This window comes from Felis catus, chromosome A2 (assembly GCF_018350175.1).
Source record: "Felis catus isolate Fca126 chromosome A2, F.catus_Fca126_mat1.0, whole genome shotgun sequence".
In the NCBI taxonomy this organism is placed as follows: Eukaryota; Metazoa; Chordata; class Mammalia; order Carnivora; family Felidae; genus Felis; species Felis catus.
Window position 1 is genome coordinate 134,202 of NC_058369.1, and position 15,099 is coordinate 149,300.

Here is a 15,099-nt window from a genome sequence, read left to right on the forward strand (position 1 = left end):
CTTGCTGGGTTCGACTGTAGACCATTCACTCTCATCGCTGGGTGTAATATCCCGTTGCATGAAGACGGCACACTTTATCTGATGAGCTTCTAGGAGGTTTCCCCTTGAGGCTACTGCAGATAATGCCGTTCCCAACATTCCAGGCGGAGGGCACAGCCTGTGCCAAGGCCCTGGGGAATCGCTGGGCCTTTGTGTTGAAGAGCGAGGAAGCTCTTGTGGCTGGACCAGCAGAGCAAGGAGGAGAGGAGGAGAGGGAGGCAAGGGAGGAGGACGGGGTGAGGGGGCAGGTGGTGGACATGGGCTTTTACCCTGAGGGAGGTGGGAGCCCTGAAGGGCCCTGGGCAGAGGAGGGGTGAGGTCAGGTGTAAGAGAAAAGAAGCCAAGGCTTCTTTGGACCTGAATCTCCTCAAGAACGGATCTGACCTCGGGGCGCCTGGGTGGCGCAGTCGGTTAAGCGTCCGACTTCAGCCAGGTCACGATCTCGCGGTCCGTGAGTTCGAGCCCCGTGTCCTGGGGCTCTGGGCTGATGGCTCAGAGCCTGGAGCCTGTTTCCGATTCTGTGTCTCCCTCTCTCTCTGCCCCTCCCCCGTTCATGCTCTGTCTCTCTCTGTCCCAAAAATAAATAAATGTTGAAAAAAAAAAAAAAAAGAACGGATCTGACCTTAACCCAGACGAGGGGGTCTTATTTCTTTAGTTGTTTATCGCCAGTCTCCCCCACACTCCTCTACGCAACATGCTAGCACACGCACACATAGGCGCGCGCACAGGAAGAGGCGGTAGGAGCCCAGAGCAGGGGCAGAGCAAACACCTTTGACTTGTGGGTGAAGGGGGCTATCACTGACATCACTCACCACTGCTGTGGGTCTCAGTCCCCACCATTCCCTTCTGGAATCATCTGGAGGCTGAAAGTGGGGCTGCACCGCCAGGAGGCTGGGTCAGTGACTGGCCTGCTGTTCTCTGTCCCTGGCACACGGGTGGCAGCAGGCCAGGTGTTCATGGGCCACCGCATCCAGCGTTAGCTGCGGCTCTGGCTCCCCAGTTGCCCTGATCTGTCACTCCCCCAGGGCACTCGCAATTGTCCTCTGTCCTGAGGTCAGCCCCCTGACTCAGACTCACGTGCCTCTGTGGCTGCCTGCCCCTTTGTTCCGAGCGGACTCTAACAAAGAAGACTTGTTCTCCCAAGACAAGAACACAGTGAACCAGGGGAGCCAGGCTCCCCTCCGGTCTCCCTCCAGGAAAGTGGCAGCTCTCCACGTGGGACAGAGCTCTCGTGTTCTGCTGGGTGCCCGGCTGCATGTCTGCCAAGTCTCCATTTTACAGGTGCAAACACTGAGGTTCAGAGGAAGGAAGGGCTGTATTGGGAGGACTGGAGGGCTGGATAGGGGTCCCGGCAGGCTTTCCTGGAGCCTACAAACTCCCACCCGGCCAAGTGCTCTCTCTCCTCTCTGGCTCCATCCATCCCTCTGCTGCAGCCCTCTGCCTTCTTTGCTTTTCTAGAACACACCAGGCAGCTCGAGCCTCAGAGCCTTTGCACTCACTGTACCTTCCACCCGGTACACCCTTTCCCCCACACATGCTTGCTAAGTCTCTGCTCAGACCCCTCCTTGAAACATCTTCCTCTGACCACCCAGCTTACCACTCTACCGATCCCTCTTCCACCTTACTCGTTTTTTCTCACAGAATGTATCACTAGCTAACACAGTATACCATTCTTCCCATTGCAGTGTTGGGCTGGAGTTGTGAGAGACGACTGTGCAGCTTGCAGGAGTTTCGTGAGCTGGCTGATGCCATGTGGGTAGTCATGATGGTGGTTTGATCAGCCACGACGGGATAGCGACACCACAGGAATGAGCATGCGCCACAGAGTGAGGCTTTTTACCCTGTGTCTCCTGCCCCCTCCCCCTTCCATTAGAATGAACGCTCCTTGGGGCAGGGGTCTGCCCACCTTGACTTCTGCTGTCACCCTGGCACCTAGAACAATGCTTGGCATCTAGGAAGCATTCAATAAATACTGGTTGAATTGAGTGACCCTCATCCCTAGCAACTGCTCTCAGACTTTGACATCAGGTCCCCCGTGACAAACCACCCTTCGGCCTGACTCTGGTCTCTGGCACCATTTCGCCAGACTCCGGAAACATCCTCCAACCTTTAGATGACACGCTCGAGTTCCCCAGCACCTTGGCCCCAGGGCGGTCAATAAGCCCCCGGCCTCCAGCAACAGGGCTCCTTCTCGCAGAGGGATCCCAGCGCCCCTAGCCGCGATCCCGGCCCCGCGGGGAAGAGAGCAGGAACCCCGCGGCCTCGGACTCCGGTCCCAGAGACACCCCTCTGTGCACTCATGCCGCGCGTATCTATCGAGCGCCTGCTGCCTCCCGGGTTCCGCACGCAGATCCCGGGTTCAGGACCTCTCGCTGCCTCCCCGACACTGGCCCCGCGGCCGCGCGACCGAGACGTCGGGCCGGTGCCCACCCCAGAGGGCTGGGGGCGGGGGGCGAGCACCGCAGTTCCTCGCGCGACCTCGCAAGCTGCCAGGTGCCCACAGCACGCGCCCCTGCCCCCGCGGGTCCGCGGTTCGGAGCCCTGCAGGCGCTGTGCGCGGTGCTTTGTGGGAAACACCGACCGGGGTCCGCGGCATGCCGGGAGTTGTAGTGCGGCAGCGCGGGGCGAGCGCAGGGCCCGCCGGGACTTGTGGGCGGGACCGGGGCCGGAAGGCCGGATGCGAACGTGCTGCGGGGCTGGGGCGCCTCTGCCGACGGCAAGATTCGCGATGTCCCGCTGGCTAAGAAGATCGTCACCGAGGACGGCGGCGCAGAAAGTGCCCGAGCCCCTGCCCAGCCCTGACCCTAGGCGCCGGCCCGATCCGGAACCCTACCCCAACCCTAACCATACTGGGCACCCATAGCCCGTGTGGACGGGCCGGGAGTTCAGTCTTATCCTTGGACGCTGAACCCCCTCCTTTCCCAGAAGCCCCAAAGCCAGCTCGGTCCACCCAGGCCCCTGTCGCAGACACCCGGGCACAGTCCTGCAACCTCAGCTCCCACCTTCCTCGCAGAACCACCTCCATGCTCTGAACTTGGCCCCGCCTCATCACTCAGACAGAACTGCTAGACTCCCGTCCGTGCCATCCGTGGCCTAACTCATGTCGCAGGTGCAGACGCCTGAAAGAAGCTTCCTGGGCAAGAGACCTTCTCTGAAGGGCTCTGGTGTGGGCGCCGACCGTGACCCCCGGCCTCAGCCTAACCCTAACCCCGACCTCAATCCCTACCCCTCCACCATCGTCACCCATCCAGCATTTCCCAACCTCTGAAGTTCCCAGCACTGCTGGCATTGGGGCTCGATTGTTCTCTGGGCCCCGTGGGGGGGCGGGGGGGGGTTGAGCAGTAGCAGCCCCTATTGCCATGCCAGGAGCACCCCCCCCCCCACTCCCGACAACCACCTGCCTCTGCTACATATCACCCAGGATCACCAGGGTAAGAACCACTGTCCTAGTGTGATAAAACACCAGGGGTTCCCAGGTCTTAGCCTGCAGGTAGGTGGAGGAGAGGGGAGCTACCCACCTAACCAAAGGACATTTGCATTCTGTGCCCAAGACAGGCCACAAACCCAGCCTGAGGACAGAGCCCCCTGCCCACTAGAACACACAGCTCACTTAAATGCTCCAGCAACCATGTTGAAAAAAACACAGTGAAAAAGGGACATAAATAGCATCTGGCTGACTCAGTCAGGGGAGCATGCGACTCTTCTTGTTCTAGGGTTGTGAGTTTGAGCCCCACATTGGTGGAAAGATTACTTAAAAAAAAGTTTTAGGGGCGCCTGGGTGGCGCAGTTGGTTAAGCGTCCGACTTCAGCCAGGTCACGATCTCACGGTCCGTGAGTTCGAGCCCCGCGTCAGGCTCTGGGCTGATGGCTCGGAGCCTGGAGCCTGCTTCCGATTCTGTGTCTCCCTCTCTCTCTGCCCCTCCCCCGTTCATGCTCTGTCTCTCTCTGTCCCAAAAATAAATAAATAAATAAAACATAAAAAAATTAAAAAAAAAGAATTAACATTCTAAAAAAAAAAAAAAGTCTTAGGGCACCTGGGCAACTTAGTTGGTTAAGCCTCTAACTCTGATTTCAGATCAGGTCATGATCTCTTGAGGCCAAGTGTGGCGGGCTCCGCTGGGCATAGATCCTGCTTAAGAGTCTCTCTCTCCCTCTGCCTCTGCCCCTCCCCAGCTCATGCTCTATAAATCAATAAATCAATACATAACTTTCTAAAAAAGTAGCATAGGGGCACCTGGGTGGCTCAGTTGGTTAAGCGTCTGACTTCCTTAAGCTCAGGTCATGATCTCACAGTTCATGAGTTTGAGCCCCGCATCAGGCTCTCTGCTGTCAGCATGGAGCCTGCCTCTGATGCCCTGTCCCTCTCTTTCTGCCCCTCCTCTGCTCACTCTCTCTCTTTCAAAAATGAATAAGCCTTTTTTTATTTAAGTTTATTTCTCTTGAGAAAGAGGGAGAGCACACTCGAGCAGGGGAAAGGCAGAGAGAGGGCAAGAAAGAATCCCAAGCAGCCTCCTCGATGTCAGTGCAGGGCTCCAGCCCACGAACCAGGAGATCATGACCCGAGCCGAAAGCAAGAGTCAGACACTTAACTGACCGAGCCGCCCGGTGCCCCCAAAATAAATAATTTTTTTTTAAACTTTAAGGGGCACCTGGGTGGTTCAGTCAGTTAAGTGTCAGCTTCCGGGTCAGGTTATGATCTCACGGTTCATGAGTTCGAGCCTCGAATCAGGCCCTCTGCTGTCAGTGTGGAGCCTGCTTCGGATCCTCTGTCTCCCTCTCTCTCTGCACCTTCTCCACTCGCATTCTCCCTCTCTCTCTCTCAAAAATAAACATTTTGATAAAAAATTAAAAGGTAGCATAAATAAAATGAGTTTTATAGAATATAAGATAAAATGTATTTTATATATAGTATATTCAAAGTACAGTGGTTTCAATATGTAATCAATATTTTTAAAAAATTTTAACATTTATTTTTGAGGCAGAGAGAGACAGAGCATGAACAGGGGAGGGTCAGAGAGAGAGGGAGACACAGAATCCGAAACAGGCTCCAGGCTCTGAGCCGTCCGCACAGAGCCCGACGCGGGGCTCGAACCCACGGACCGTGAGATCATGATCTGAACTGAAGTCAGACGCTTAACCAACTGAGCCAGCCAGGCGTCCCTCAACATATAATAAATATTAGGATGTGTGACATTCTTCATACTAAATCCTCAAAGTTTACTCTGTATTTTCCACTTATGTGCATTTTACATTTAATTTTCATTGGATGTTTTTCATCTATAAGATTTAACAAAATTGCAGATGAAAAACAGATTCACAAAGCCAAGTTGTTCCAAACATACTTAAAAGTTTTCTAGTACTTGAGTCAAGTATCTACTTGTAAGTTGAAACTTTAATTCAGAATTATATTTCAGGTGGTCAGTAGGGACAAGTCACTGGCGGTGCTGCCCTGGCCTCCGTTCACGGTGTGGCCCAAAGCTGTCACTTCGCCAGCCCGGCCCTCCGGTGGTTGCTGGGCCAGGCTGATGTAGCACGTGGCTGGAATCACCCAGCCACGGACCCGGTGACCCATGGGCAAATCCTTCTGAACGATGTGAATTTACCACCACATCTGCGTGGATGGATATGGGCACGGATGGGGATGGGGAAAGGATGGCCCACCGCCTCACCGCCTCACAGAGAAGCCAAAGAGTCACCAGCACTGCATCTTTCTGGGGCACAGCAGTGACTGCCTCGTCAGGTACAGCTGGTCCCCACTCCGTGACTGCTGTGGTCGGCACAGTCAGCCCGAGGGGAGAATGGTGAGGGCACTCAGTCGGGGCAGGACAAATGAGCGGGTGTCCACATGACGGACATGTGCACAGGTAGAGGCACAGGCGACGGGCAGATGGATGGACAGACGGTCAAGGAGTGGAGAGATAGATGGATGGACAGTGGTGGGTGACACACGGACAGATGGGCAGATCTCTGGTTAGACTGACAGGACTGGCCCCAGAACTCCACCCTGGTCTGCCCGTGCCTCCTAGGGTCACTTTGGGCCTGTTCTGCCCCCTGCCCTGAGGGGCATCTGGGAGGGGCGCTGACTCATCTGCAGTTCTGGCCCCAGGCGTCATGCAGAACATGACTGCCGGCATCCGTGGCCTGTGCAAGAGGCTGCCCCCCCCCCCCCAACTACAGCTTTGTCTTCCATCTGTCCCGCGTGGAGCTGAGCAAAATGGTGGTCCGGGGCCCCAGACAAAGTCAGTACCAGCATGGCAAACCCTTTGGACAAACCCTTGACCATCCTGCGTCCCACATGTCTACCTGCCTGCCTCCAGGGACACCCACATTGACCTCTGATGCTCCCGGTCTTCTCACTGGCGCATCACCCTGGGCCACCCTTCCCCTTCGGCACCTCCTCTGTTCTCCTCGAGCTCCTGGTCACCCTTTTGACCTCCCCCCGCCCCCAGCACAATCACCTGCCCTGCAGCCCAGTGCCCACAACAAGCTTGGTGGTGGGTCCCCAAGGTGTCCCACAGCCCTTCGGGTGGGGCCCCCATCAGCAAGAAGCCGCTGCTAGAGGACAGCACGGCCTGACTTAGCAACAGGGCCTGAGGCCAGGGGTTACAGTCCTGGGAGCACTGGCCTCACCAACTCCTGCTCAGGTCCCCCAGCCTCGGGGTGATGGAGCCAGCACCCCAAAATCAGCTGTCACCAAGATGTGCCTTCCGGCTCCTCAGGGCCTAAGGATCCTCAGGGCACCCCCAACCTTGCCTATTCAACTCCCTCAGCGCTACCCCAGCCTGAGGTCCCCCTGGTGGGGGGACCCGCCACAGTCCCCAAGGACACCGGGCCCAGCTGCGGGGCCTTTGCAGACTACCCCAACCCCACCCCGCACTGGGTGCCTCCGTTCAGTCTGAATCAGATATCACAGCCCAAAGCCTCTGCCCCCTTGATGCTCATGACAACTTAAATCTCAGGTCCTCAGACAGGCCCCAAGGGGTCAGGGAGGGTGTAGACCCCCGGGTCTAACAGCCCTGCCTGTGACAGCTACCTGGCCACCACCAGTTTGGGGCTGAGCTTCACAGAAAGAGACTCATGCAGTGTTGTCCTTCATGAGCATTCAGTGTTCATTATTTACTTGGGGCTCTGGCCCCCAACCTTGGTGCCCTGGGGATCATCCCTCCTGCCATGCTCCCTTGGTTAGCTCAGCCAGGCAACTTCAGGGCAATTTTGCCAGCCCTCCAGAGCCTTCTGTGTGGGTCTTTATTGAAGAATCATTCACAGCCTCCATAGCCTTCTCCACCATCGCTGAGACCCACAGAAGCAGAGAGTGACCACAGGAGGGGGGGCATGTCCTAGGTCTGGGGTCCTCCAGCACCAGAGCTAGATGAAGGACCCCAGAAGACCCTGCCCTCATGGCTCCAGCCCACATCAAAGAAAGAGCTGTGAGCCCCCAACTGACCAGTAGCACCAATGAGTGGAGCTGGCCCAGCCCCGGTGGGAAGGGTGTCCCTGAAGAGAATGGGCACCTCTGGGGGGCTGGGCGAGTGGTCTCCCCTGGATACCCTCTGAGGAAGCCAGCACCCCCCCCCCCCAGAGAACTACTGCTATCATAGGAAGGTAGAGTCCAGGATGACAAGTCTTGGGTGGGGGGAGGCTGGGACCCTCCATGGGAAGGAGGTTTCCTGCCAAGGCCACTGAGGACTTCATCCTGGGCGGGGACAATGCCGGGAAGGAGGGGGGGATCTGCAGGCAGGCACTGCAGGAAGCTCAGGTTGGGGGGGGGCAGGGGATGTAGGGGAGGACCTCAGTCCCCACCCAGGCGGCTCCATGGGCTCAGTCTCCTAACAATGAGACCAGATATCCCAGATGCAGGCGCGAAATGCCGTTCAGTCCCCTCCAGTGCTGGTCCTGGGTTCCCAGAGTTCCCCCCCCCCCCCAGGGTCCACCTCGACCCTCTCTCCAGGCCCTGTCCCGTCCCTCTTCCCCCCCTCTCTCCCCTCCCCCCACCCCAGGTTCCAGCTCCTCCTCACCTCTGCCCAGAACCCTCTTAATCTGATCAGCCCATACCAGCGGTGATTAGAGCTGTGAGTGTCCTTGAGCGTGAGGGTCTGTCATCCACGCAGGTAGAGCGTTTGGGGCTTGGAATGAGCACCATGGAGCACTGGTGATGGGTGGGGAGGCATAGCCCAGAGAGCTGGGTCACACCCTACAAGAGGCCTCAGCAGGGACGGAAGCAGGAAGCAGGGTCAGGGGCTGGGAAGAGGCCCATTCACCGGGCCCACTGCCCCCTGCCCGGGTTAAGAGCCCAGCTTCCCGAGAAAGGCCCGCACCTCTGGCCTGGGGAGGGCCGCACCTTGGAGTCCACCTTCCTGTGCCGCTTTCCCGGCACAAGGCTCGAGGGGGATGGGACCAAGGAAGACAGGACTCAGCTCACACAGACGCCTCAGTTTCCCCCCTGTGCTACCAGCCCCCGCTCTTGTGCCTCGGTTGCTGCCTCTGGCAAATGAGACACTGAGAGGACACAGGCGCAGGGCTAGTGGCCCATCGACACCTCATTGCCGGGGAAACTGAAGCTGCTCGGGAAAGACTCTGAGGAGGCAACCTTTGGGCCGAGACGGCACAGGGTGAGGGCACAGCCACGCCAAGGCCCTGAGGCTGCCCGACCCTGCAAGGCTCCCGGCAAGTGAGGATTCTTCCCTTTATGCCACAGGCAGCCTTGCGGTGTGAGTCACCGTGCGCAGAGAGGTGTCACTCTGGGTGCTGGTGATGCATGGCCACAAAGGACAAAGAAACGAGGCCAGGCTGAGAGGCAAGAGGAAACCGTGGACGGATTTCTCAGGACTCACTGATGACAGCTGTGAGTGGGGAGCCTGGCCAGAGTCCCTTCCCAGGCCTCCCTGTGGATCTCAGTACCTGTGTGGAACACAGCAGGGAGGTCCCAGACTCCCAAGGGCCAGAGCTGTCTTACCTGAGGGCAGACAAGCTCAGAGGCGGCGGCGGTACCTGTCTCAGCTCCATCACCCCCAGGAGACCCTCCCGTCTCGGAGAACATGACCCCTAGGAGACCCCCACCACCCCAAAATCCTCACCCCGAAGGACCCCTCTTTCAGGAGGCCCCACCCCAGAAACCGCCCCCCCAGGAGCCCACCCCAGAGACTCTGGCCGCCAGGAGGCCACCTCCCACCCACCCATCTCTGCACTTCCCGGGGGTAAGGAGGCTACTCTCCACCCCCGCCCCCGCTCAGCCTCCCCTGGCCTGGTTCTAATTTCCATTCGGTTGACCTCAACTGCCACCCCTCTCTGGCTTCCAGCCTCCAATCTTCCGGTCTCTCAAACTGGCGTGCGCTCATACCTTCCCGCTCCCGCTCCCTCTGTTCTGACTTCGGCCAGGAGGTCCCCCCGCCCCCCATCTCTGGCCCCGGGCCTCTGCCTCGCAGCGCCGCGTCGCCTCCAGGGTCGGGGGTCAGGACGGGAAACCCCCTCGGGAAACCCCCAGGGACTCGCTGGAGGAGGGGGCGGCGGGAAGCAGCCGGGTCACCACTATTTAAGCCAGTCCTGTTGGGCGGGGGAAAGAGCCGGACCGGCATGGACCAGAGCCTCTGCCTCCTGCTCCCCTTCTTCCTGGGGCTCCTCCATCGAGGCCTCGGTCAGCAAGGGAAGGGGCCCCGTTAGGGGAGCGAGTTTGGGGCCCGGGGCGGGGTGGGGGGGGGGGGTTGCTGGCACAGGGAGGACTCGAGCAGGGCGGCGGGGAGGCCGCTGAGGACCCTAAGGCGGGGACAAGGGGGTCCGCCGCTGGGGTGGGGGTGGGGGACAGGGCTGAGAGCGCCGTCTGCCCGCAGGTGGGCCCCTGGAGGTGGAGCCCCCAGACCCGGTGGTGGCGGTGTCCTTGGGCGGGTCGCGGCAGCTCACCTGCCGGCTGGCCTGCGCCGGCCACCGGGCGCCCTCGGTGCAGTGGCGCGGCCTGGACACCAGCCTGGGCGCCGTGCGGTCGGACGCAGGCCGCAGCGTCCTCACCGTGCACAACGCCTCCCTGTCGGCGGCGGGCCCGCGCGTGTGCGTGGGCTCCTGCGGGGACCTGACCTTCCAGCGGACCGTGCAGCTCCTGGTGTTCGGTGAGCTCCCAACCCCCCCTGCCGCCCTCGCACTTTCCGCGGCCCAGCAGCCCTGCCCTGCCCTGCCCGGTCCGATACTGCGTTTTCCTGGGCGCCCTCCCAGATTGCCCAGCCCGCCCCCCACCCCGATCAAAGACTGCCCCAGCTCAGCCTGAGTCACTCAGCAACCCATTCCCCGCCCTCCTCACCCCCCCTCCCCCCGCCCAGTGCCCCTCCTGACTCCGGCCCCTTCTGCTCTGCTCTGTTCTCCCCCCACCCCGCCCCTCCTGCCTCCTGCCCCTTCTGCCCTGCTCTGTTCTCCCCCCCCACCTGACTCCCGCCCCTTCTGCTCTGCTCTCCTCACCCCCCACCCCACCCCTCCTGACTCCCAACCCCTCTGCTCTGCTCTCCTCTTCAGCATCTTGCACTCTGGACACACGAGCTGTGGCCGCTGGGCCTTCCCCTCACCCTATGCACCAGCGGCCCCCACTCACCCCTTGGCCCTGCCCTCAAGTCTCCTCCTCAGGGCCCGGTGCTGACCTACGGGCTAAGCCCACCTGGCCCCAACCCTCTGTCCATTCTGCAGCGTTCCCAGCCCAGCTGACCGTCTCCCCAGTAGCCCTGGTGGCCAAGCAGGACCGAGAGGTAGCCTGCACAGCCCACAACGTCACGCCCGTCAGTCCCGAGGCCCTCTCCTTGTCCCTGCTCCTGGGGGACCGAGAACTGGAGGGGGTGCAGGCCCTGGGCCGGGATGTGGAGGAGGAGCCCCAGCAAGGTGAGGACCTGCTGTTCCGAGTGACAGAGCGCTGGCTGTTGCCCCCCCTGGGGACCCCCACCCCACCCACCCTCCACTGCCAGGCAACCATGAAGCTGCCTGGCTTGGAGCTGAGCCACCACCAGCCCATCCCAGGTGAGTCTTCGGGGTTCTGGACAGCCTGCACTCGGTGTCCCCAGGAAGTAGGTGAAGTCACCCAGCTCCTATGTGCCTTGATGAGTGCTGCCCAGGGGCTCTTCTGGAACCCTGGCTCCACCCCTCACCTGCTGTGTCCCGGTCACAATTCCCACAGCAGGTGGGGCTATCAAATGCCACCAGAGTGACGTTCCCTACTCATCTCTTCAGTCATTCAACAGATTTATTGAGCACCTACCCTGTGTCGGACCCCTGACATCCTGTCCTACTTTGCCCACAGTCCTCCAGGGCTCCTACCTCCCTCAGGGTAAAAAAAAACAAAAAAAACAAAAAAACAAAAAAACAACAAAAAAAAAAACAACCAATCCTCCTTCATCCACGGGGCCTTGAATGACCTGTCACCTCCTCCCTCTTCCTCCATCACCCTGCTCCAGCCACATGAGCCTCCCAGCTGCTCCTCCAACAGGCCAGATGCAGTCCTGCCTCAGGACCTTTACACATGCTCCAGCCTCCACTGGGAATGCTCTTCCCCCAGCTGTGTCCATTGCTCCATCACTCACTTTCCTCGGGTTGCCTTCCCAGTGAGGCTTTTCCTGACCTGTCTGAAGGGTCAAAGCACCATTACTGTCCCTTACACATGTATGTGTACACACACGAGCCATGTGACTTCTCTTATTGTATATTCTTTGACACTTTTTATCACTATCTGGCATCCCGGATTTTCTCTTCATTTTTTTCGCATTGTCTGTCTCCCCTACTGTTGGCTTCGCTGAGATAGGAATATGTTTTATTCACGGCTACGTCCCCAGTGGCTAAAACAGTGCCCAACACATAGTAAGTATTCAACAGATACATTCCGAATGAGCGGATGGGTAGACGGAAGGACAGATGAAATCACGGTGCCTGGCACGTGGTAGGTACGCAGTAAATACTTGCTGAATGAATGAACAAATGAAAACATTTAACTTGGGGCTAAGAACACAGCAGGTGCTCAGTTCGTATCAGACATTATTAATTTAACAACGTGTCTAATGTGGGAGGGGCCCTGCCCACATCATGAAGCCCCTGGCAGGCTCTCATTAAAAAAGCACAAATCCCTTCTCCAGCAGGGCACCCTGAAACTCATGTTACTGCACTTGGGGTCTTCGGGGTGGGGGTAGATCAAGGGAGCTCCCCGGGGCGGGGGGGATTGATTGGAAGGGGCGGGGTGCAGGGAAGGGGTGGTGGGAGAGCACACAGAGAGGCCACTGGATCTGAAAGGTGCTTTCTGGTAAGATGTACAAACCCCTCCTGGGGCTCAGCCTCCCATCTCCAGCACAAGGGATGAGCAGAGAGCCCCGGCACCCTTCACTTTGTCAGGGAGCACCTCCCCTCTGTCCACCTACTAGCCCTGTAATTTATAAAAGCCAGTACTCACCAAGCCCACACCCTGATTACTCTCCACGGCACCCCTAGGATGGGTGGTTCTCACCCCCTTTACCACTGAGGAAATTGAGGTGCAGAGGTTCAGATGCTTACTCAGAGTGGGGAGAGGACCGAGACAGGCCCTGGCCCCACTCCTACCCACTGGGATACCCTTCGATTTGCCCAAGTGGCCCAGGATGGGGCCACAGGGTCAAACCCTGTGGTCTAAATGGAGAGGCAGGCAGGAGAAGGGGCCTGGGGCAGGAGAAAAAACAACTCCCCTGTTTTCCAGTCCTGCATAGGCTGACCTCCCAGGAGCCCCCTGTAACGACCTCCCCCAAGGCCGCCCCAGAGCTGAGCTCCACCCACAGCCCCAGGAGTCCTGGGCCCCCGCCTGGGAACAGCTCCACCAGGCCCTGTCGCCCTGAGATCCACCAGTCACCAGCACCGGGGGGTCTGGAGCTACTGTGTGAGGCAGCCTGTGGCCCCGGTATGTCAGCGAGCTGGACCCAGGCCCCCGGGGGTCTTGAAGCCTACGAGAGGCAGGAGGCTGGGGCCCTGGCTCGGCTGAGCGTGCTGTGGGCCAGGTGCAACCCTGAAGGCTGGTTTCAGTGTCGCCTGGACCCAGGGGGACAGATGGCCAGCCTCTACCTGGTCCCTGAAATCTGTGAGTTCTGGGGGCTAGGGAGGGGGCTGGGGGAGCCTCAGAGGGAGGAAAGCCTTGCATCAAGACCTTAGACAAGGAATGGTCCCGCCCGGCTTCAATTGCCCAAACTGTCCAGTGGGCTTCCCAAATGTAAGATCACGCTTACCTGGCAGGGCGAGGACTGTAAATCTAAGGGACTGTGTAGATTTCACAGCACTTTGTAAACTCTAAACTTTGTAGCCTACAACAGCCTATAGAATAGAATACAGCCACTTAGGTCATTTCAAATTTGCTAGTAGCCACATTCAGAACCATAAATGAGACATCTTACATTCTTTTCTCCTTTTTTCAAACTAAGTCCTCAAGACGTGGTGTGGATTTTACGCTGACCTCACTTCCCATTCACACATGCCATATTTCAAACACAGGCATGGGGGGCGGTCACCTCACTGGACAGCCCGTTTCTAACTACAAGGTCCTATGTGCCTTTCAAAAGATTCACTCCAAAACCTCTGGATAGTCTAGCAGCTTTTGGACATTTCAAAAGACATTCTAAACCGTGAAGTCCTTTGTAAAGTTTCAGGGAACCCAGTAAATGTGGAGGCCCCTAGCAGATTCTACTAAGCTTCTCCCCCAAACCCGCCAAGAGGTGTTCAGAGCTCCCGACACTTCCTTCTCTAGGTCCCCCAACAACATCCGCAGCCCTGTGGCCGGGCAGCTTGGTGCTGGGGCTGCTCTTCCTGGCATTCCTCACCCATCGCCTGTGGAGACGCTGCAGGTCTGCTGGCTGACCACCAAACCCCAGCAGACCCTCTGGGCCCCTGCCCCACGCAGACTGGATTGAGGAGGACTGGCCTGAAATGGCCTTCCTTGCCTTCCACTCAGTTGCAAACAGAGGACATCTGCAGGGTTCTGGATCTACACGGTTGAGAGCCGACCATGACCTGCTAACTCTGATGGCCAGCATCTGAGTTTCCCCTCAGTGGGACCCCTGGGGCCCCACCTCCCAATGGGCCAGAGCTAGGGAATAAAGGGCGTGTGGTCTGACCTCAGTGGTGTCTGTGGTGTTTCAAGGATGCCAGAATCTCCTACCCAGCCCCAGCGACCCTCTGCACTGGGGGGGCTCCCCTGAGAGGTGGGGATGGACAGGCACCCCGCCCCCACTTGGCCAGGGCTGGGGGAAAGGGCGCAACAGGGAGCGTGGCGTGGATTCTGCCCGGGTGGGAGAACACAACTGTTTGTGGCTTCTCCTGGATGTGGGACACTGAAACTTGAGAATAACTGGGATTCCTCAAAACAAGTGGGGACAGGCATGGGGGGGGCGGACGGGGGGGATGGGGAGGAGTGTGAGCAAAGACACAGAAGTGACTCGTTAAAGGAAATTTTATCTCTCTTGGGGTGGCTTGGGGGCTAAGTCAGTCGGGTGGGGTTGGGGAGAGCTGGAAATCAGACGAGCAGGTGAAAGGCTGTAGATGCTGAGGATTCCGCCTGCGGGCACTGGGGAGCTACCGGAGAGTTCAGAGCTTCAGAGGCTTTGGTGTGAGAGAGCCCTCTGGTGGTGAAACAAGATAACAGCATGGGACGGGGAAATGGGGCCTTGGTTGGTCCATTCAGGGAGCTGTGGGAGCTCAGAGCAGATCCCCCAATTCATCCTGGTGGGTGGTTGGCGGGGGAGAGGAGACCTCGCCCCACCGGGTGAGCCTGAAACTCAGACGGAGATTGGACTAGGCTGAAGGCCAGGCTGAGCACAGACTCAGCGGAAAATCAGAAAACAGGGCAGGGGCGGCGTTCCGTCCTGGAGTTGGAACAATCGCCCGCACGCTCCGCCCGGCATCGCTGATAACCAAGGAAACCGGTTGCTAGGGGACCATGCTAATGAAGGACTCGCCCACTACCAAGATGGCAAACAATCCGGCTTCAGGCCAGAAACCATGTCCTTTCCTAGAGAGCCATTTTGGAGTCTGGTAAAACTCAGGTTCCGGACCGAAGCCTGGAAAGCTGTCCAACCCACGTGAAGAGGAACC

General features: G+C 58.6%; 1 protein-coding gene and 1 long non-coding RNA gene across 3 annotated transcripts; both read left to right on the forward strand.

Annotated features, from left to right (window-relative positions):
• The first annotated feature begins 725 nt into the window (after positions 1–725).
• On the forward strand, positions 726–2,034 carry LOC109493368. Its single transcript, XR_002147582.3, has 2 exons — positions 726–1,320; positions 1,725–2,034. It is a non-coding gene; the product is annotated as an uncharacterized LOC109493368 (long non-coding RNA).
• A 7,294-nt stretch (positions 2,035–9,328) lies between these two features.
• MADCAM1 (mucosal vascular addressin cell adhesion molecule 1) lies at positions 9,329–14,122 on the forward strand. 2 transcript variants are annotated; one of them, XM_003981624.5, is made up of 5 exons: positions 9,329–9,670; positions 9,864–10,136; positions 10,702–11,025; positions 12,722–13,096; positions 13,757–14,122. In XM_003981624.5, exons 1-5 carry the CDS (start codon positions 9,610–9,612, stop codon positions 13,864–13,866), a joined length of 1,143 nt encoding a protein of 380 aa, XP_003981673.2. In that variant the 5' UTR covers positions 9,329–9,609; the 3' UTR covers positions 13,867–14,122. The 2 variants fall into 2 exon arrangements, with proteins under 2 accessions (XP_003981673.2, XP_019670667.2); XM_019815108.3 differs by having other exon boundaries at positions 9,333–9,670; positions 10,702–10,890.
• Positions 14,123–15,099: the final 977 nt, after the last annotated feature.